The sequence below is a fragment of the Pseudorca crassidens genome, chromosome 16, assembly GCF_039906515.1.
Source record: "Pseudorca crassidens isolate mPseCra1 chromosome 16, mPseCra1.hap1, whole genome shotgun sequence".
Classification (NCBI taxonomy): domain Eukaryota; kingdom Metazoa; phylum Chordata; class Mammalia; order Artiodactyla; family Delphinidae; genus Pseudorca; species Pseudorca crassidens.
This window is the reverse complement of record NC_090311.1, coordinates 25,169,714-25,190,899: the sequence shown is the minus strand read 5'-3', so window position 1 is coordinate 25,190,899 and position 21,186 is coordinate 25,169,714. Positions and strand designations below refer to the sequence as shown.

The 21,186-nt window shown below is 55.8% G+C and overlaps 1 protein-coding gene across 10 annotated transcripts in view; it reads right to left on the bottom strand.

Annotated features, from left to right (window-relative positions):
• The window catches only part of SH3PXD2A (SH3 and PX domains 2A), a 247,292-nt gene that overhangs the window by 83,134 nt on the left and 142,972 nt on the right, over positions 1 to 21,186 (bottom strand). For all 10 annotated transcript variants that reach the window (XR_010935765.1, XR_010935767.1, XR_010935766.1 and 7 more), the window contains exon 6: positions 12,885 to 12,913. Coding sequence is in view for 3 of the 10 variants with exons in the window: in XM_067709493.1 (XP_067565594.1) it covers positions 12,885 to 12,913 (29 nt within the window). In the remaining 7 variants the exon portion in view is untranslated. The remainder of the gene's footprint in view (positions 1 to 12,884; positions 12,914 to 21,186) is intronic.

Below are 21,186 nucleotides of genomic sequence, written 5' to 3'. Positions count from 1 at the left end.
CCTTATCTTGCCCTGGGCAGGGTCTCTGTATTGTTCAACGGGTCTCTGTGTCAACTGGCTCCAGAACGTCTGGATAGCGTTGTAGTCCTAGCAAGTGTCTGGCACATAGTAGGCGCTAATCAAAATTTGTTATGAGTCTCTCCAATCAGATCTGAAGTTCCTTCAGGGTCTCAACCCTGTCAGCATCCTCACGGCACACCGAACACAGTAGGTGGTACCCAGAAAGCCCATGGTGGCTGTTGGAAGGACACACACTCAATGCCCTGAGTCCCAAGGGTTTCACGGGGAAACTGAGGTCTAGCTGATACCACTGCTCCAGGGCCTTCTTGGCCCCCAGGGCCCTGCACTTCCTCTAGTCTAGGTTTTGGCTGGGGTGGCCTGAGGTACATACGGGCATCCTCAGGCCAGGAAAGGCCCTGAGCCTAGCTGGTGCTGTGCAGAGTAACTCATAGGCAGGCCCCCAGGCCCGGCAGAACATCCCTGGAAGGCTGCGGGCTTCCAGCATCTGTGGTAAAGCCCTTCAAAGAGATTTAAAAAAAATTTTATACATAAGCAATATGGTCTATGGCAAGATGGATGCTGCAGGAAATGGGAGTCTGAGCAAAAACAACTGGCTTATCTATGATGTCTGGTGGGAGCGGGGCTCAGCAGGGCTCGGGGCAGCCTCCCAGGGTGTGTGGCTGGAGCCTGGGGCCTCTCCTCACCCCCATCCCTCTCCTGCTCTGCGTACATTTGGACCAATCCCCTGAGCTCTCGGATGCCACGTAAACAGAGCAGTGTGAGTGTGTGTGTGTGTGTGTGTGTGTGTGTGTGTGCACGCTCACACACACACACACACACACACACACACACATCACTGCTTGGGAAATCCTCACATCTGGCTCTCACGTGACTGAGCTATGCCCAGGAGGCCGCAGCTGGGAGGGCCTGGAGGACAGGAGAGGGTCAGGAGTGTGCGAGCTCTCTGGGGAGCACGAAGTTAACCCTTTGGCACCACAGCTCAGGGACTCTGGCTAATACTGAGCTTCCGCTCCGGGGAGAAGCCCGGAAGGAGACCGGTGCTCAGAGGGCTCTGTCCCGGCTCGCTGCACAAGTGTGAGAAGCTGGGGCCATTTTTCTGGGTCCCCCGGTCTTCACCTGTGCCTTGAAAGGGCTGCTCTCTCTGTCCTGTCAATCCCATTGAATCATCAACTACGAGGGAGACCCACTGGATGAAGATTTCCCCGATGGAGACCCGTCTGTTGTCAGGTACTTAACACTTCCGAGTGCCAGGCATCTGGCTGGCCGGGCCACGGCCCTGCAGCTGTATGGAATCAGGATCCATGCCCTCCTGTCACAGGCAGGGCACGTGTCCCCTAGGAGACCAGTGGAAGCCAGAGTCCTCCTAACAATAAGGAACAGCTCAGAGGCGACCTTTGGGGCAAGTTCTCTCCAACCCAGGCACGTATATTAATTTTATAATTAGAACTTTTTAAGCTTCAACAACTTTAGTGAACGAGTGACCATCTACAGTGGTATCTCTGCAGAGATACTGCCCAGCAGGTACCGGGGGGATGTGGAGGATGTGCCCCAGCCCGGTTTAGAGGATGTGAGACACTTGCACAGCCAACGCTAAGACTGACCAGATGCCTCTGCAAGCCGCTCTCGCTCTTCTCCGGGCCGACTCATTTAAAACCTCAGGGAACCGGGGGTAGAAGGTCTCACTCAGCACCCCACCCACAGGCATATCTATGCCTCCCCTGGGGAGGCTCCCTCACATCCCACCCGCTGCGCCTCCACCATGGTAGCACTTGGACATCACATCATAACTGCTGTTTACTTTCCCACCTCCCTGACCCAACTGAGATTCCTGAGGACACGGACCTCACTGTATCCACCTTGGTATCCCTAGGCTTGGACCACAGGGCCTGGCACAGAGGAGGTACTCGGATGTTCACTGAACAAATCTACACGAAGCCACAGCCAGTGCCAGTGAGTCAGCTCTAGGTCTGGCAGGAGCCACCTAATCCTAGCAGGGTCTGGTACCAGCATCCATTCGGAAACTTGCTTCTTACCAGTTTGGCCATACCCTCACCCCTGGGAGAGCTGCCACTACTGTCAACTGAGCCCCGGGCTTAGAGCAGAGAGAGAAACCGAGGTCACTGAGGAAGATGGGGAAAGGGCCCTCGTACTCAGAACCCTGTGACCAAACGCAAATGAGGAACTGACAGAGGGCTCTCAGAGCCACTAGGCTCCAGGGAGGGACAGTATACGGCCGAGAGGTGACAGACCAGGAGAAACTGCCCCACCCAGACAGATCTGGGACAAGAGATGTTAATATCTGCCATGTTTGCAAGGTTTCCCCGGGGGGGGGCTATTGCCAACCAAGATAGTCCTAATTTGGCCTCTTATCACTAGCCTGTCATCACAGCTTTGCAAGGACCTCACCTTCCTTCCGGGAACAGTTAGGTGCCCAGCTCTGACCCTGACCCAACACTCAGGGAGCCTAAGGTGGGCCAGGGCCCAGGGGGAGACCCTGGCTAACAGGAAAGGCAGCTCCCAGAAACCTGCAGGGGGCCTTTTCCTACAACACAGCATCCACTGGCCAGATGCAACGTTGGGAGGAAGCATCTCGAAGAGGTGGTGGCTCTTCCTTCTGAGCACAGGGAAGTGAAGGGACTTTCTAACACGGCCCAATTTTCTTGGTACAAGAATCCAGTTCTGGGGGCTTCCCTGGTGACGCAGTGGTTGAGGGTCCACCTGCCGATGCGGGGGACGCGGGTTCGTGCCCTGGTCCGGGAGGATCCCACATGCCGCGGAGCGGCTGGGCCCGTGGGCCATGGCCGCTGGGCCTGTGCGTCCGGAGCGGGAGGGGCCGCAGCAGTGAGAGGCCCGCGTACCGCAAAAAAAAAAAAAAAAAAAAAAAGAATCCAGTTCTAACATTAAGAAAATCCATCTTCATACCAGCTGCTTGGGTCACATGTGGCAATGACAAGATCCCGAGGGTAAAGCAGAAAGAGTTGGGGAAAAACACTTTTTCCCCCACAAACTTCTAAGTTTCACTGAAACTTTGGAAAATTTTTCTTTGCCGTCACATTTCAAAACTGACCAATTATAAAAATGTCACAAGCCAACTGAGTTACACACGCCACATTTCTATTTCTAAACAAAGTAACTTTAGATCAGAAAAAGGTGCTACCACAATAAATAATGCACATTTCCCCCAAATCTTTGTTTTTCCATTGGCTTTGTTGTTACTGGAAATGTTGCCTCGTTTGTCACATGTTTATAAGCCAAAAAGCCCAAGTGGGGAACAAGTTATTTTCTGGCTGAGGGCCGTGGTGGGAAGCATTTCTTTGCTGGACCACAATGTGGGTGTCTCCTCCTCTGAAGAGGAAAACCTTGTGGAAATAAAAGGCAGACGGGGGTCTCGTCACAGCCTCCTGATGAGGGCAGAAGGGAAGCTAGTGGCTGGGCAGGCCCAGTGGAGAGCCATTCTCCAAGGCCCCGAATGCCGGGCCAGCGTTCTCTGTCCTCTAACTGCGCTCCCCTTCCCATACTGGTTCTGCCCCCGACCCCCAACTTGGGACACAACTAAATGCACCCTCCAGGAGCAGCCCCATCCTGGGGGTCCGATCCTGCTGCCTCCTCACTGCCTGACTACTCCGAACACTGCCATCAACCCACGTGGACGACCCACCCCAAATTCAACCCCGCCTCTATCTCAGGATCCCTGGGGAGCCCACTGCCTGGTGTTCCTGGCCGCCACCCCCAGAGATGCTCATTCAGTAGGTCTGGGCAGGGCCTGCGAACCTGCACTTCAACAAGCAGGCTCAGGACTCTCAGCATACCTCCGGGCCTTTGCCCATGCTGTCCCCTTCCAGCCCATCTTCTCATTACCCCAGCAGGAGAGGTCGGGTGATAGGAATGAGGGAGCAGAAAGAAGCAGGGCAGAGGGAATCAAGGCCACACACCAGCTAGCTGCCTCCTTCCCGGGAGTGAGATACGGGATTCCAGGACTCGGGGAGCCCTCACCTCCCTCGCCCCTGCTTTGTGTGTGCAAGCCAGTAGGTCAGTGGCAGGGGAGTCGTGGCACAGACACACACTTTCTCCATCACACTGCTGCCACATTGGCTGGCTGTGGAACAGACAAATCAATCAGCCTCCTTTCACTTCCAATTAGTTGGCTTTGAACTCCAGGGTGACATCAGGCTGAGGACCCAGAGCCACGAAAACAAAAATTATTTAAAAACACCAACCCGGGTGAGATGTGCCAGAACACGATGCCTTCACAAGACACGTTCACTTTTGGCCGTTGGAGGGTGCCAGTCATGTCTTGGCCGTGTTCTCTAAGCAGCCTGGGCCTTTCTCCCTGAGGATGGATGGCTCGGGCAGAAAAGAAAGCTTTGCAAAAGTCTTGCTGGGACTTCCCTGGTGGCGCAGTGGTTAAGAATCCGCCTGCCAACGCAGGGGACGTGGGTTCGAGCCCTGGTCTGGGAAGATCCCACGTGCCGTGGAGCAACTAAGCCCGTGCGCCACAACTACTGAGCCTGCGCTCTTGAGCCCTTGCGTGGCAACTACTGAGCCTGCAAGCCACAACTACTGAGCCCACGTGCCGCAGCCACTGAAGACCACGCGTCTAGAGCCCATGATCCGCAACAAGAGAAGCCACAGCAATGAGAAGCCCACGCACCACAATGAAGAGTAGCCCCTGCTCACCTCAACTAGAGACAGCCCGCGCAGCAACGAAGACCCAACGCAGCCAAAAATAAAGTAAAATAAATGTATAAAAAAAAAAAAAGGAAAAGTCTTGCTGATACACTCTCCCAGGTTTCCTTTCCAGACACATCTCCTGCCCTCCCCTTCCCTAGCCCTTCACTTCTGCCCGGCTAGACATCTCTTCTTCCCTCAAACTTCTCAATCACATCCCAGACTCCAAGTCCTTGCTCAGGCCCGGCCCTTCTACCAGGGGCGTCCGCCCACCCCTCTGCTCATTGCAACCCCTTCCATCCTCCAGGATGCATCTCCAGCCCCTCCCATCTTGGCTAGTACCCCCACCCCCCAATCACCAGCCCCTTCTATTTGACTCCCGCTGCTTGTGGATCACAACGCAACCTGCCCTGCATTCATCAATGAATCACTGAGAGCATCCTGCTTTCTCAATTGAGCTGCGACCTCTGTGGGGCCAGAGACCGGAGACCAGCAATCGCTTAAGAGAAATGAAAGCCTCCGGGAGAGGCGTGAAGGCTGCTGCCGTCTGCTTTGTCTCTGCCCTTCTCCCTCTGTGGCTGGTGAGCAGGGCAGGCCGGGGGTCAAGAGAGAGCCTGGCCCTGCTCTCTGTCCTACTAGGGCATTCATCCTGTGGGAAGACGAGGGACCAGAGGCTTTACAGACCTGCTCTCTCTGCTTCACCATGGCCCTCCTCACACCTCCGCCTCATTCCAGGGTTTGGTGGGAATGTGATGAGCAGGAAGCCAGGTTCTGCCCAACCCCTCACCTTGGGCAGGTGGCAGGCCCTCTCTTAGTTACTTCCTCTATAAAACGAGGAGGGTAGACTAACTTTTTATAGTAGCCAGAACCTATGGGCAGGTTTTGCTTTAAAACAAATACACCTTATTAAAGACCAAATTCAGACAAAGAGAGATTAAGGGGATATTAGTCACACCCTGTAAAGGGACCCTTTATCCAATTAAGAATCCCTGGTGACCAATGGGTTCCTTCTAGAAACCGCAGTGGGGGGCTCTCTTGGGGAAGTCCCTCTCTCAGTCTGTGGAACCTCCTGCTAGAGGTCTCCAGGGCCCAGTCCTGTTCACCTGTGGATCCCTTGGGTCTTAGCTTAGGAGGGAACAGACTTCAGTGGAAAGAGGTTTGGATCAGAAGGACCAGATTCGAATCCTGCATCTACCTGGCTAGGTGACCTCGGGCAGGTTCCTGAACCTACCTCTCCTGGTCTTTAAAAGGGGGACAAGACCACCTGCCCAGGTTATTGGGAGGCTGACTGGCAACTATGAGATGGTGCACACTCTGCCTTCCCCCTCTGATTGAGAGGAGTCTCTCCTGCAGGAGGGCAAATGCCAAAGCCAGTGGTCCCTTCTGCTGGGGGACCTCCACGGTGGACCTCTGCTAGATATCCACGGTGCTGCCTCCTACTCATAATAGAAGAGGCTTAACCCTTAGCATTTCCTGCAGCAGACACTTCACACGTATTAACACATATTCAAGCCTCAAGCAACCTGGTGAAGTGCTATCGTTATACCCATTCCACAGATGAGGAAACTGAGGCACAGGGAAGTTAGGACTTGCCCAAGACCACACAGCTGGCAGAGCTGGGACACAAAACCAGGCATTCTGGCTCCAGAGCCTGTGTTCTTAACTCTACAGAATGTTCTGAGTCTAGGTTCTGTCTCCTCTGGGGCCAGGCCCTGGGCTCAAAGAATGAAAATAATGCTTCAAGCATGTCTTTTTACTCTCAAATCCAAGGTAGGACCAACTTCTCCCCTCCTTTCTGAACCTATCAATACTTAAAATAGCAACAACGGCAGCTGCTATCATTGGGAGCTGCTATGCGCTGGGCCCCCTGCTAATTCAATCCTTACCTTTAATAGAGGCAGGCACTATTTTTACCCCTGTTTTCCATATGGGGGCATGAAGGTCAGAGGTTAAGCAGCTGCCAGTCATAGAGCAAACACATGGCAGAGCAGGAGTTCAAACCCTGTCTGATGCCAAAACCTAAACTCTGAACTCCAAGCAGCACGCTTCTCCGCAGTGAAACTACAGTAATGCTGATCTCATTAGCTCCATCCGATGACGCAGACTGTATGGTACTAAAATGGAAGCAGGCAGAGCTCACCAAGTTTCCAAGGAAAAGTATAAAGTAAACCGGATTTCACGAGAAACATCAACACTAGCCCAAAAGAACAAACTTGCAACACTCTTGAGCAACCTCATTTGCATATAAACGAGCTGCAGCTCATCACAGGACTCCTGGGTGGGATGGGGCCTCAGACACAATCCCAGGGCCAGGGTGATCTCACAGGATCCGTGGCCACCTGCGCCCCCTCGTGGTGCAAGTCAGAACTCCCCAGCCACCAGCGCCGGAGCCAGGCAGCTTCCCAGAACTCTGGGCGCCCCAGCCCATCTTTTCAGGTTTGAAGAGAAGCCCCTGCTCTGGGGGGGGCCTGCTCCAGCCCACCTCTGAGCTCCCGCAGCAGTGCTCACCGGGGGGGGGGGGGGCGGCCAATCACAGCTAACAGCAACAGGCTCTTGCTACTGCCAGGCCCAGCACAAAGCCCTCTAACTACATCACATCGTTGAATCATCTGCACCTTCCTGCAGGTGGCTGCTACTCCATTTTCATGGGTGTGTCCATCACTTTTATGCGTCACCCTGGCTAGGCTACAATCCCCAGTTATTCAACCACACACTAATCCAGGAATTGCTGGGGAGGTATTCTGCACGTGGGATCAGGTTCATAATTAGTTGACTTTCAGTGAAATTATACTTGATACTCCGAGGGCTCCTGGGTCCATCAGCTGAAATGCTTTAAAGGCAGAGCTGAGGCTTCCCTGCAGGAGGAATTTCACCTGTGGATGGCAACCCCAGTCGGCTCTTGGGTTTCAGACTTGCCTCACCTGCCCCCAATCACATCAGCCAGTTCCTTGCCAGAAATTTGATAGCTCCTGCTGGTTCTGTTTCTCTAGTTGAACCTGACTGATACAACAGAACAAGTGAGGTCGCAGAGCTCAGGTGATCTGCCCAAGGTCGTGCGGCTGAGAATGGGAGCCCAGGCAACCTGACATAAACTGCCCCCCACGGCCCACACCCGATCATGGAAATCCATCTCGTCCCTCCATTGCTGCCAGAGTCCTCATCCTCTCATCACCTGTCTCCTCCCCTTAACCATCTCCACTCACCGGTCAGAAAAATCCTTCTGGGATCTAAGTCAGATTATGTCCCCCTTTCCTCAGAACCCCGTAGGGGCTCTTCATCTCACAGTGAAAGCCAAAACCCTTAAAATGGCTGGCAAGGCCCTACACGGTCTTTGCTGCTGCCGCATCCCCACTACATGGCTGCTCTCCCCTCCTAACACCCTGACCTCCCCTACGTTCCACCCAGCCACAGACCTCCCACCCCTGGGCCCTTGTACTGGCTGTGCCGTTGGTCTGGACTGCTCTTCCTCAGGTAACCATGCCACTTCCTTGCTTCCCTGTCCAACAGTACATTCTTGTCTGCACAGTTCATCACCCAGAGCGGACTGCAAACCCCTCGAGGGCAGAAAGGCACATTCCTATAACCTCAACGCTTTACAGGTACCGGCATACAGCTGGTGCTCAATAAGGTCAGCTGCAGTATCTGGTCTCCAAACAAGCTGCACTTGGTCCTGCTCCCCCATCTTTGCGCAAATGCTGTCTCTTGATTAGCAAAGCCCCTGCTCTCCACCCCTAATCAGAAAAACTCTTCCTTTTCCTGGATAATGTTCCTGACTAGAGGCTGCAGCGACCTCTCTTACCTGACCTGCAGCGTCATTCATGCACCCACGCCTTCTTCCATCCACCCTCCCATTCAACAAGCACCAGGGGACCCTGCTACTGGTGCGAGCCCTGCCGCAAGGTCTCTGCCTTCAAGGTGGTGGGACACAGATAATGAACAAGAAAACCCACAAGATAGAGTGCGGTTAGTGATGTGCAAGAAGCAGGGAGACCTAAAGGGGCAGCTAGAGAGTGGAGGCAGGGACAGCTTCTCTGAGGTGACAAGCAGAAATCTTAAGGAGCTAGCCATATGGAAGAATGGGGAACAGTATTCAGGCAGAGGGAACAGCAAATGCAAAGACTGTGGAGAGAACGAACCCGAAGTGTTTAAGGAATGGAAGGTGATGGGAGCAGCTGAGCAGAGGGCTGGGGTGGGAAGGGGGGATGGGGATGAGGGCAGAGCCTGGGGCAGGGTGGCAGGCAGGGCCAAAGCACACACGGCTCTGCAAGCCCGGGATAAGGAGTTTTTCTGGGTGGGATGGGAAATCTTGGAATTTAGGCAGAAAAGCACTTTATTTGATCCATGTGTGGAAGAGCTCACTCTAGCTGCGGTGTGGAGGGGCTGGGGTGGGAGCAGACAGGCTGAGGAGGAAGCTGGGGTCCTCCTGAGAGACGGAAGGGAGCTTCCAACAGGTGTGACGGTGGAGGTGGGAGAAGGGGATGGATCTGGAGGTCAGGTGGGCAAGTGAGAGGAAGGGAGAAGTCAGGGATGACCTCTCCGATGCTGGGCTTGAGCAACAGGGTGGATGGAGCGAGAAGGAAGATGCGGGAAGGAGCAGGTTCTGTGGAGCGAAGGAGCAGAAATAAATTTGAGGCTACACTGTCTTCGGGGTCTCAAGGTCGCCAGTCCTGCCTCCTCTGTGAGGCTGTCAGCCGCCTGAGAACTTTCTTCCTGTTGACTCCACCCTCCCAGGCCTGCCTTGTAGTCCTGGCTCTGTGCTCAATAGGAGATCCCTCCAGGAGATCCTCCAAGGATGGGCTGGGGCTTCGAGGACTAAAATGTGACAAGAAATGACCAGGGAACAAGCATTCATGTTCTCCACGCAAACATCCCTGACTGGAGCGACCTTGGGAAGCTTCACGCGCTTCATCACAGAGCAGAGTGAAGCCCAAAGTGTGAACTCAAACCCTCACTTTGCCACAGACTCCAGGCAGCCACCCTCGGAGACACAGCTTCTCATTTGTGAAATGCGAATCCTACCAGCCACCATGCAACATGGCTCTGGGCAGCAAATAAAGAAATATATGTAAAGTTGCCAGCACATAGTAGATGCTCACTAAATAATAACAGTAGCTAGCACTTTGGGAGAACTGTCCAGTTCTCACTGTAGGCAGTGGTCTAAGCACACTTACATATAGAAGTTTACGTAATTTCATCATAACCATATAAGGTGTGTATTGATCAGGGTTCTCCAGAGAAACAGAACAGAATATTGAGAAAGAGAGAGAGCAAGAGCGAGCGAGCGAGCGAGGGAGGGAGGGAGAGAGAGAGAGGAACTGGCTCACGTGATTGGGGGGGCTTGGTGAGCCCACAGCCTGACGGCGTAGACTCACAGGCTGGAGACGCAAGGAAGAGTTGCAGTTCAAGTCCAAAGGTGCTGGCAGAATTCCTTCTTGCTTGGGGGAGGTCAGTCTTTCTCTTAAGGTCTTCAACTGTTTGGATGAGGCCAACCCCCATTAGGGAGGGTAATCTGCTTTACTCAAAGTCCACTGATTTAAAAGTGAATCTCATTCAAAAACAAACGCCTTCACAGACACATCCAGAAAAATGCTTGACAAAATATCTGGGCACAGCCAAGTCGACACATAAAATTAACCTTACCAGATGGATAAGAATATTATCCCCAATTGACAGAAGGGAGGACAGGGTCAGAGAGGGTAGGAAGTCTGCCCAAGGTCTGAAAAGCCAGACTCTGAGCTCCTGCAGTCTGGCTCCAGACCTGGCACTTTTAACCATGACACTAAGTGGCCATTATCATAAGCAGCGTAAATTAAATTTTTCCATCCATCCCTTTCCTGGCTGGAGAGTGGAAGGCAGAGAAACCGGGGAAGCTTTCCCTGGGTGGGGCCCTGTCTTGCTTAGGAAGCAGCACAGAACCTGAGCCTTAGAGATTGAGGGTAGAGCAGCTGGGAGGTTATGAGGCCCAGCCCTTGACTTTATAGTTGGAAACTGAGGCCTAGAGTAGAGAAGGGACTCACCCAGGGTCCCAGGGCTTCAGAAAGTAATGCTGATGACAATAAACTGACACTTCTACAGCAGTTATTGGGTCCTACGGGCTTTTCCACATTAACTTATTGAATCTTCTACATGTGAGGTAGAGACCATCATTATCTGTGTTTTTTTAGGAAGAGAAAACCTAGGCAGAGAGGTTATGAAAATTGCCTGAGGTCACACAGAGCCAGAATCTGAGCCCAGGGCTTCCCTGGTGGCACAGTGGTTAAGAATCTGCCTGCCAATGCAGGGGACACGGGTTCGAGCCCTGGTCCGGGAAGATCCCACGTGCCACGGAGCACCAAAGCCCGTGTGCTATGACTACTGAGCCTGCGCTCTAGAGCCTGCGTGCCACAACTACTGAAACCCGCGTGCCTAGAGTCTGTGCTCTGCTACAAGAGAAGCCACTGCAATGAGAAGCCCGCGTACCGCAACGAAGAGTAGCCCCCCTCGCTGCAACTAGAGAAAGTCCGCATGCAGCAGCGAAGACCCAACACGGCCAAAAATAAATAAATTTATAAAAAAAGAATCTGAGCCCAGGCTCAACCAGCCACTACACCTCTGAGGCCCAGGGCAAGTTTCTTGGGGAGAGGGGTGTGACAGAATGCAATCCCATGTTTGCCCCTCCTTCCAGGTTCCCCCACCTATGACTCGGGCTGCAAGTGACAGCTGAGGAGATGCTGCAATTCCTCAAGTTCATGAGGCAGCCTCACCCCCTGTTCAGGGAGGAAATGCTGTTCTGCACCAGGGGTGGGCATACCTGAAGCACCCCTCCCCAGGTGACAGGCATGTGTGCACACGCAGTCTCATCCCACAGCTAGACACAAACACACACCAACCCACAACTGGATACATCCTAACACACTGGCACACACACCCCCAAACAAGTAAACATACTCTCAAGAGCACACAACTATGAAGCCCCACATGAACACACACAACCCCCTGTACACACACGTTCCCCCCATATGTAAGCCAGGACACATCTTTCCTCATCCCAGTGAATATATAAGCAAGCACTTATACACACAAAACATACGGACCCACACTCAGAAACGCACCATGCAATCACAACTAGCCCAATTCACAGCCCATCCATCACACACAGGCACACATACCTCTTCTGATCCACAGTTCAAAGCACCTGGACACAAGTATCTCGCTACAACGTGAGCCATTAATGTAAGCCAGGTGTTCATACACACTTCCCACATCCCCAAGGCCAGAGCCCCAGATGGTTGCGCACCCCCATAAATACGGACAACACACAAGCCCACACAGATCGCTGCATTCCCTTCCCCGCCCCAACTCCCAGTACACACAGCCTTAAGTACAAGGGGCCACCCTCTCCCAATTAACTGCGCCCCGCCCACGTGCTGGCATTTGCCTAGTCCCTCCTCCCCCACCCAGAGAGAATCCTCCTCTGACCCCAGCCGACTGCGCCCTAAACACAACGTCCAGCGTCCATGGACCTGCCCCGACGCTCCCCGTCTCCACCCGCTTCGCAAACTCGGAGTAAGCCCGGCACCTGCCGGGCCGATGCCAGGGCGGGTCGGTGGCCTCCCATCGGGTGTCTCTGAGGGCCACCACGCAGAGCCTCCACCCCGGCACGGTGGAGAAAGCGCTCAGAGTTGGGGAAGGAGGGGAAGGTCTGCGCTGTAGCCGTTAAAAACCCAGTCTCTGCAGCACGATTCCCCTCCGTTCCCCTCCGCCCTTTTTCGGTCCTGGATCTCACCTTCCCACGGCGAAAACCCAGCCTCTCTCGTTTCTATTAACCCTTCCATCGCTGCCGCACCGCGGGAAGGACCGAGGGAGAAACCACAGAGGTGCCCAGGAGTTGGCCCCGCAGGCCCAGGAGGAGGATCCGGCTGCACCCGTCGCGGGGGCTTAGGCCCTTCACAGGCATCCCCACACTTCCCATGCACCCGCTCCCACCCCCACCGGGAGAGCCCGAGGGGCGCGGTGCGAGGAGGAGGCGCGAGTACCAGAGGTCTTAGGGGGCGTGGACTGAGGAGGGGGGCAACCACAGGGAGTACCCTGGCCCACAGGACCACAGGGCAGGCGGGCGAGGACAAGCCCCCAGAAAGTCCTCCTTAGGGTCGGAGCGGCGCGTGCACGAAGCGGGAGGGGAGGCTGGAGGGAAGAACGCCCGGATGCTCCCTTACCTGATTTCCTCTTGGAACTGCCATAGTCCCTGAAAAAGAAGCAACAACAGACAGACATGGTTAGGGTCGTGCGGAGGCGCGCGGCCGCTGGGCTGCAGGGCTGCGGCTGCCGGGCACCCACGGGCCGGGTGCTCATGTGATGCCGGCGGCCGGCGAGCCGCGCGCTCCGCAGCCGCACGCACTGCGCGCCGCGCCTGCCCGCGGGTCCCAGCCAGCCCGGCCTCCAGGCGCGGTCCGCCTGCCCCTCCACGCCCCTCCCCGCCGCCCGCAGCGAGCACCCCTGCCCCACCCCGCCCCGGCCCAACTGGATGGGCTCGGTGGGCCGCTCGTGCCCTTTCCCAGGCACCTTCCCCCGTCCGTCCTCCGATGGGGGAGGGTGAGGCACGTTTCCACCCAGTTCGTTAATAGGGAAACTGAGGCCCCGGGGGTGGTCGCTAGAACCCAGGTCCTGCCCCGCGCCGGGAGCCCGCTCCCCTCCCCGGCAGCGCTTCCCTTCCCAGTTGTTTACACTGCTTGCTCTTGCTCACTCAGCCTTTAAAGTCACGACTGAAATGTCACCTCCTCAACCTGTCTTCCCCGACATCCTCCCTCTGCTGGCCTCTGCGTAATTACAGATTTGTGTGACCCTTTGATTAAAGTCTGCCCCCATCCTAGACCCAAGGCTCCCTGAGGTCACACTGTGGCTTGTTCCCTCCCACTGCATCCCTTGGCCTGGCATAAGTGATGGATAAATAGGGGCTGTAGGTTGAATGTTGACCAGAAAAGCTCCGGCTGGGAACCTGGGATTCAGTAGGGGTGAGGCAGAGCGTACTGCGTGGACAGGAACAAAGGCTGAGCTTCTGAGTAAGTGAGCACTGGATGCAAATCCTGTCACTGACAATAACTGTTTGGTGCCCTGAGCTGCCCCAGCCTGTAGCCTTCCCTGCTCTGCAGCAAGGACTTAACCCAGACTCAGCAGCAGGCTACTTTCCAAATCCTGCCCCCACTGCCCTCCTGCCCTCGGCCCCTCCCAGCACCCCTTCCTCCGCCAATCCTCAGGGGAGCCTCTACGACGCTGGAGGTCTGTTAAGTGCTCAGGTGGGGCTGGCTGGTGATCCATGTGGAGACTAGAGGAAATGCCTTCCGTTTCCCCTGGGATCAAAGAAAATATGCCAACAGGCCAGCTAGGTCTGCCAGCTGGAAAGAGGGGGGTCTCTTGGAGGAAAGGGCAGCAGGTTCACCGGGAAGGGAGTCACCCTCATGGACACTCCCCGAGATTCTGAGCCTATGAATCTGGGGGGCGGCCTGGGCTTTGGGGGCATTTGTTAAGCTCCAAGGTGATCTGCCTGCACAGCCAAGGATGAGGGGATCCCCCTCTCCGAGGCTTCTATGTCTCCCAAAGTTTGGACTCAGAAACCAGTGAGTCGGAATGCTGGGGCTGAGGTCCGGAACATGCATTTCTGATACCTTCCCCTTACCAGCCGTCCTGTTTGAGAACCTCCTTGGTATTTCAAGCCTCTTTCAATCCTCACATCCACACTATGGAGGTCCTATCATCCCCGTTTTGCGGATGAGGAAACAGAGGTTCAGCCACTGCCCAAGGTCATCCAAGCTGGGCAAGGGCTGTGGTTCATAAGCCCACGTGCCCGAATGATACTGTAACAAGGATGGGGGGAAAGGGGAACCTGTTGAATCTGTTGCCTCCAAAAGGCAGGTGGGAGAGTTCCCATCTGCCCCCATCCTCGACCTGGCAGTCCAGGAAAGCCTGAGCCAGGGTCACCTCCCTGGGGCAGAAGGGAGACGGGGAGAGACTGTCCGGAGTGCCTGGCTGTGCCGGTTGAAGCTCTCCTGTGGGAAAAATTCCCAGTGAGGAGGAGAACATTGTACGGAGGCTATGTCCTGCCTAGCAGACTTGCATCTCCCAAGGAGAGAATTTGTTTCTCAGGCTTTTTTGCAGAGTGGGGCCTGGGGAAGGGCAGAGAGTGGAGGGCAAGGGGGAACTGCCCTCCCCTGCCCCACCATTTTCCTTCTGGTCTTGCAGGAGAAGCCTCTGGGCTGGGGACCACAATGGCTCACTGCCCAACCCCTGGCTGCTAGCAGTCCAGACGGGGGGTGGCTTCCTCGCAGTGATGGCCATCTTCTCCCCCTGTTTGTGCAGCTGCAGCTGCCCAGGATTCTCTTTGAGCTTGTCAACAGCCCCCGAGGGGAGATGGGCAGGTCATTACCGTGTGACAGGGAAGCCCGCTAAGGCTCAGGAGTAGGCGAGGGACATAGTTCACAGGGGCCGAGGGCCCGCTCTGTGCCAGGCCCCGTCAGCAACTCTCGACCTGGTCATTCAACAGGTTCACCTGGAGAGCCAGTTACAAATTCAGACGTGGGGCCCCATCGCGACCTGACCTAACACTGTGTCTGCATCCACCCGCTGGGGGTCCCGAGGCTGGGCCAGTGTTGGCTGAGAGCCTGGGGCCCAGCAGAGTCTCTGCCCAGTCACTACAACCCTGACAGGTGGGCAGGAGTTGTGCCAAGGGGCACTGCAGTCACTGTACCATAATCTCCAGCAGGACCCCAGCCACGCCTAAGAAACATTTCCGCTCCGTGAGCACAATGAGGTTGAGCTTCCAGGCAAATCTCCTGGGCGGCCTCTTCTTCAGCCAGAGCGCGAGCCCTTCCCACCAAGGGCTTCTGGATCCTGTGGTCTCCTTGCTTTGCAGGTGAGGACAGCAAAGCTTAGAGAAGCTAGACAACCTGTTCAAGGTTGCACAGTGAGTAGGTGAGGCTGCGACTGGGTGGCCGAGGACCCGGGCCTTGCTCTGGGGGTCAAGACCAAACCCCAAATGCTGCCACCCAGTGGGTGCAGGGGAGGGAGGGCAACGCAAGGCCCTGGGGGCCTGAGAAGCACATGGGTTAATGGAGTGGAAGCTGAGGCCCTGGCAGGGGAGGTGCCAGGCTGGGACTGGGTGGTCAGAATGGCAGGCATAGGAATCCTTCACACAGCATCTGGCCTCCAGCCCGAGCAGGCGCGGCCCTAATAGGAAACCTCTTGTAGGTTTCCGTTGGGCACCTTTTAGCAAAGCCTTTGCGTATTTTTAGCCGCTGAGTATGAGAAGCAGCTTAGGTATCCAGTGGCTGGGACTCCCCCATCCCTCACATACCAGGGCACGGTGAGGGGGAAAGGCAGGGCTCTCCCTTCTGGCATGCCCACCTCCTGCTGCCCTGCAATCAGTCCTGGCCTGGGCAGGACAGCAGGCCGTCTGTCAGAGTCCAGGTCCTGAACCACTCAAGACCCCCTTCCCACCTCCCCTCCTTGCTCAGCTCTTGCCTGGAGGTGGTGCTGACAGCCCCTATACCGCTGGTGATTCCACTCCTGGTAGGTCACAGTGTAGCCTGCTTTCGACTTGCTGCTGAATCACTATCTCCCAGGGAGTCACAGGAAGGAGAAAGGGAGGGGAGGCGAGGGCTAGCATCTCCCTCTAGTGCTACCAGAAGCTAATGTAATCGGAAAGGCCTCCCAGGCTGTCCTGACACAGCTCCATCAGGCCACTCAGCCTTCTCTGCAACTGGTCCGGGGGTGACCAAGACCACAGTGACCAACCATCCTGGGCAAACTGGGACATGGGACTTTCAGGGCTCAAACTGGGAAGGTTGCAGACAAACCAGGATAGCTGGTCACCAGATGGTCCACAGGTCAGGCCTGGCTGGGGGAAAGGGACGGGGTTCCTCCAACCCAGCATCACACCCTTCCCCCATTTAAACAGGGACTCCTGAGGCCTCCCCCTCCCCCACGTGATATAAACAGTCCGTCTCTTGGCCCTTCCTCTTAGGATGCTGCTGCCTGCGGGGTGAGGACAGGCGCTGGAAGCGGACAGCCTCCAGTTCAACTCTCCGCTACTTGCTAGCTGGGTGGTCATCCTGAGCTACTCCCTTTACCTCTCGAGCCTCTATTTCTCTGTCTGTAGAAAGAGGATAATAACTCTACCAACCCATTAGGATCTGGGGAAGATGAAACATACAGCACTCATAAAGGGGGTTCACATAGTGCCCAGCACAGAAAATGCTATAGAAATTATTATTCTTTCACACCTGGACCAGACCCCATCTCTGTTGTTACCCAAATGCCAAAGGCCCGTTTGAACTCGGACCCTGCAGAACCCCCTAAAACCAAAGGAAGGGGCTTCTTCTTAAGGACCCCGCCATGCTGCTGGCAGCAGAGTGCCACATAGGGGCAAGTCCAGCCCCCCTATGCAGAGTTTTGGGCTTTCAGACACCAAACCAGCATTGGTCTCTGTCTAGTGCCGTCCACCTAGGGAAAGCCTGTTGTGCACACAATGTTAGAACAGGGCTCATCTGGAAACAATCATGTTTTCAGGGTGACACTGACCCACAGGAACTGGCAAGCTCTGGACTCATTTACTGGGATTCGTTTAACCTCCAAGGAGCGGCAAATGCTCAGAGCCCCGAACCAAGAGATGTTCATGCTAATGGCACCCAAACAAGTCAGCTTCCCTTTTCTTTTCTCTTCTTTTTAATTTTCTTTCCCTTTCTTTTCTCTTGGTGAGACATGCTGTGCTCCTTCCCCGGACATTCCAGCGAAGGGGCTGGTGCTGGAGACAGAAAAGAGGGAGAGGCTGCAGGGAGGGGGCAGGAAAGGCATTTAACAGTTCCTGTGTCTGGACCACCTGTTTTTACACGTGCTTCCCCTCCCTCTGCCCTTTCTTGAACAGACATTTGCCCTTCAGTGCTCTGAAGTAGGCAGAGGTGGTGTTAACCCATTTTATGGATGAGGAGACTGAGGTCCTGAGGGCTTAAGTGGCTTGCCCAGGCTTGTGAAGCGCCACTGACATCCTGACCCAGAGGGCTCCCCACGCAGAGGGCTCCCCACGCAGAGGTCCACCAGGGAACGGGCTGCAAGGAGAGGATGCACAGGCCGGAGAAGCAGGCTCTCGCTGGGGAAAGGAGGTGGCATCCTGCTGGTCACGGGCTCCCGGAGTGAGAGGAAAGCCAGGAAGACCCCCTGAGGCAGGGGAGAGACCAGGAAAGGAAGCCCAGTCTGGCCGGGCTGCTCTGTGGAAGGAGGCTGAGTCCCCACCAGGTGGAATTCTGAGTGCTACAGGGCCATGCCCTCCGCTGCCTGCCGTCCCTCTCCCCCGCACTGTCATTCCCATCAGTGAGTGTCCTGGCAGAAGAGGACAGGCACGCACTGCCAGCTTGATGTTCTCACCCTCCTGTCTGCTGGCTGACATTGGCTGCTTGGCCCGGGATGCCTGTCTGCAGGGCTGCGGCCGCTGGGAACCGCGGGTTGCCAGATGGCTGTGGGTGACCTTGAGAGCCAAGTGGTCTTGGGGACGTGGGCGGTACCTAAAATATGGGGTCTGGGAGTGATGGTATGCAACCTTGGCCAGGAGAGTGACGTGGAGCCCTTCACACAGTGATGTAGTGATGGTTTTGACGGCTGTTATCAACCAATAAGCACCTTCTAGCTCTTGCTGGGGGCTGCCTCGTGAGGGCCTGTGCAGGCGTGGGAGAAATGTGTGACATGCAGAAGGCCTGCAAGTTTGGGGTTAAATCAGGGGATGAAACTACATAGACAGTGAGAAGGCAACGTTCTGAGACAATCTATGCTGAGAGTCACAGGAGACGTTACACTCCAGGTGCAGGGAAGAGAGAGATCCCAGGGCTGTAGGACATGCAAGGTGGCTTCCTAGAGGAGGAAGCCTGGAGCTGAGCCTTGAAGGATCCGAGGGGTTTGGGTCCATGGAGAGGGTAGAGAGGGGAAAGTTCTAGAAGCAGGAACAAGTAACTCCAAAGAGGAGGAGTTGAACTACTGGGGAGCATTGGTGAGCAGAGGGACAGGCAGGGAAAGGCCAGGCTGGGGGAGGGGAGGGGGGAAGGGGAGGGCTTTGATGTCCTGCTGTGAAATCTGGAGGTTTTCAGAATTAGGGAGTGATGGGGTCAGAGCCTGGCTGGAGAAAGGTTTTTTGTTAAGAGGTGCGATGGACAGCCAGGGGGGCAGGGCAGGAGAGAGGCTGTGACAGCTCTGAGCCTGAAATGTCAACAGAGCCACCAGGGTTCTGGGCCTGGCTCTGCCCCTCAGCGGCCGGTGGACCTGCGCAAGTCACTTCAAACTAGTGCTTTCTGAATGCCAGGTTGTGACCCATTAGTGAGTTCTGAAATCACCTCGGTGGGTTCCAACAAGCATCTTTAACAGGTGGAAGGAACAAAATGATGGAGTCACCCACGGTTAAGTTTAAATCCTGTTTTGCGAAACTTGGGTTTCTGATGTCTACCTGCTTGTCTACCTGTCTGTCTGTATTGGGTTGTGATGTGAAACTTCTCACCATGGCAGCAAAAGGTTTAGAAACACCAACAAACTCTCGAGCCCTCAGTTTCCCCATCCCTATAAGGGGGCCCCTCTGAGTGTCCCCACAGGCTGTTCACTCTCTGTGAAACCAAAACTGAGACAGCCTGTCGCTCCAGAAGCCGAGCAGGGAGGCTCTGAGGGCAGGGGCTTCCGGTGGGCTGAGGGCGGGAGAATCTGGAGCAGTTTTCCACCCCCCTTAGCCCCTAGCTGGGTTTTCGTTCTGGCTTTTGAGAGCCTTTGCACGGAATGGTCTCAAGGGGCAGCAGCCTCTAGGGAAGACAGACAGAGGGGGCATGAATCTGTTCCTTGCCCCCATCTGTGCCCTGATCTAAATTGTGGCACTGAGGGCCCTTGTGTCCAACAAGAATCCGTCCTTTCTCCGCAGGGGCTGTTTTCTCCAGGGTTCTGAGAATGGGCCCCATTGTGACCATGTGGACCGTCCAGAGAGGCCGGAATTCCTGCCCCGGGGCGAAAAAGCTGAATTCCTGGGGAGGAAAGAGTTTCCTCCCGCCTCCTGCGCACCCCCGAAGCTGTGTCCCAGAGAGGCCCGAGCCAGGGTGATCACAGACCCAGAAACCTCCCAGGCCTTGTGCTGGTCTCCTGAACATCCCAGAGGGGCTCTGCTGCTGCTCCGTCCACAGCAAAAGGACAAAGCTCCGTCTGTATGTCTGTCTCCTCACCATGACTGGACTCACCACTATGGCAAACGTCCTGAGCGTGTCTCCAGCCCGGGGACGGCTCCACCGTGTCCAGGCCTCCAGCAGAGGGTTAAGAGTGTGAGCGGGGTAGGGCCTGCTTCAGCCACTTACCACTTTGTGACAGAGGCAAGTTTCTTAACCTCTCTGTACCTTCATTTGTCAAAGGGATAAAATTAGTTCCTACCTTTGCTGTTGTTGTGGGGTTTACCTGGGATAATGCGCGAAGCTCTTAGAATGGCATCGGGCACATGGAGAGGCTCCCTGGCCAACAGCCTGGGTTCCCAAGAGGGGCTAGATTTGGAGCGTGGACGGCGGCCAGAGTGGGGGAAGTGTTGACTGGCCCCTCACCAGCATGGCTTCATAAAACCCTGGCTCTCTCGCTCGGGGTGCCAGCTCAGGCCTGGGGTCCCACCTGTGTGCTCCAAGGCATCCCACCCAGATGTGGCTGACAAGCAGTCCAGGGAGGAGAGGGAAGACGGGGAACTGTGGAAAGGGGAGTGACAAAGTGCCGTGATGGGGTTCCACCGTGAGATCCCCGGAGAGAAGGGCAAGGAGGGTGTTCCAGGTGTGGAGGCCTTCCCTGTCTCTCTCCAAGTGCGTTTGTCTGTCCGTCCGTCCATGCATCCATGCATCCATCCGTGTCTTAACTGAGGGTCTGCTGTAGAACCAGCATTGTGTCTGGGCAGAAGTGGTGGGAAACACAGTTCTGCTCTCACACAGCACACTGTCTAGTTGGAGACACAAGACAAACACCCAGGAGAAGAAAATATACAAGTCACCTTGTGATCAGGTGCCCCAAAGCCTGGTCAAAAGGGTATGTTGTAGCGGCATTCCCCAGAAGGGGCGGTCAGAGTGGTCTGGGGCGATGGGAGAGGGCTGCCTGGAAGGGGGGGCAGCAGACCTGGAGCGGGGGGCAGCAGACCGGGGGGGCAGCAGACCTGAGGGGGCAGCAGACCTGGAAGGGGGGGCAGCAGACCTGGAGGGGGGGCAGCAGACCTGGGGGGGGCAGCAGACCTGGAGGGGGGGCAGCAGACCTGGAAGGGGGGGCAGCAGACCTGGAAGGGGGGGCAGCAGACCTGGAGGGGGGGCAGCAGACCTGGAAGGGGGGGCAGCAGACCGGGGTGGGCAGCAGACCTGGAAGGGGGGCAGCAGACCTGGAGGGGGGGCAGCAGACCTGGAAGGTGGGGCAGCAGACCTGGAGGGGGGGCAGCAGACCTGGAAGGGGGGCAGCAGACCTGGAGGGGGGGCAGCAGACCTGGAAGGGGGG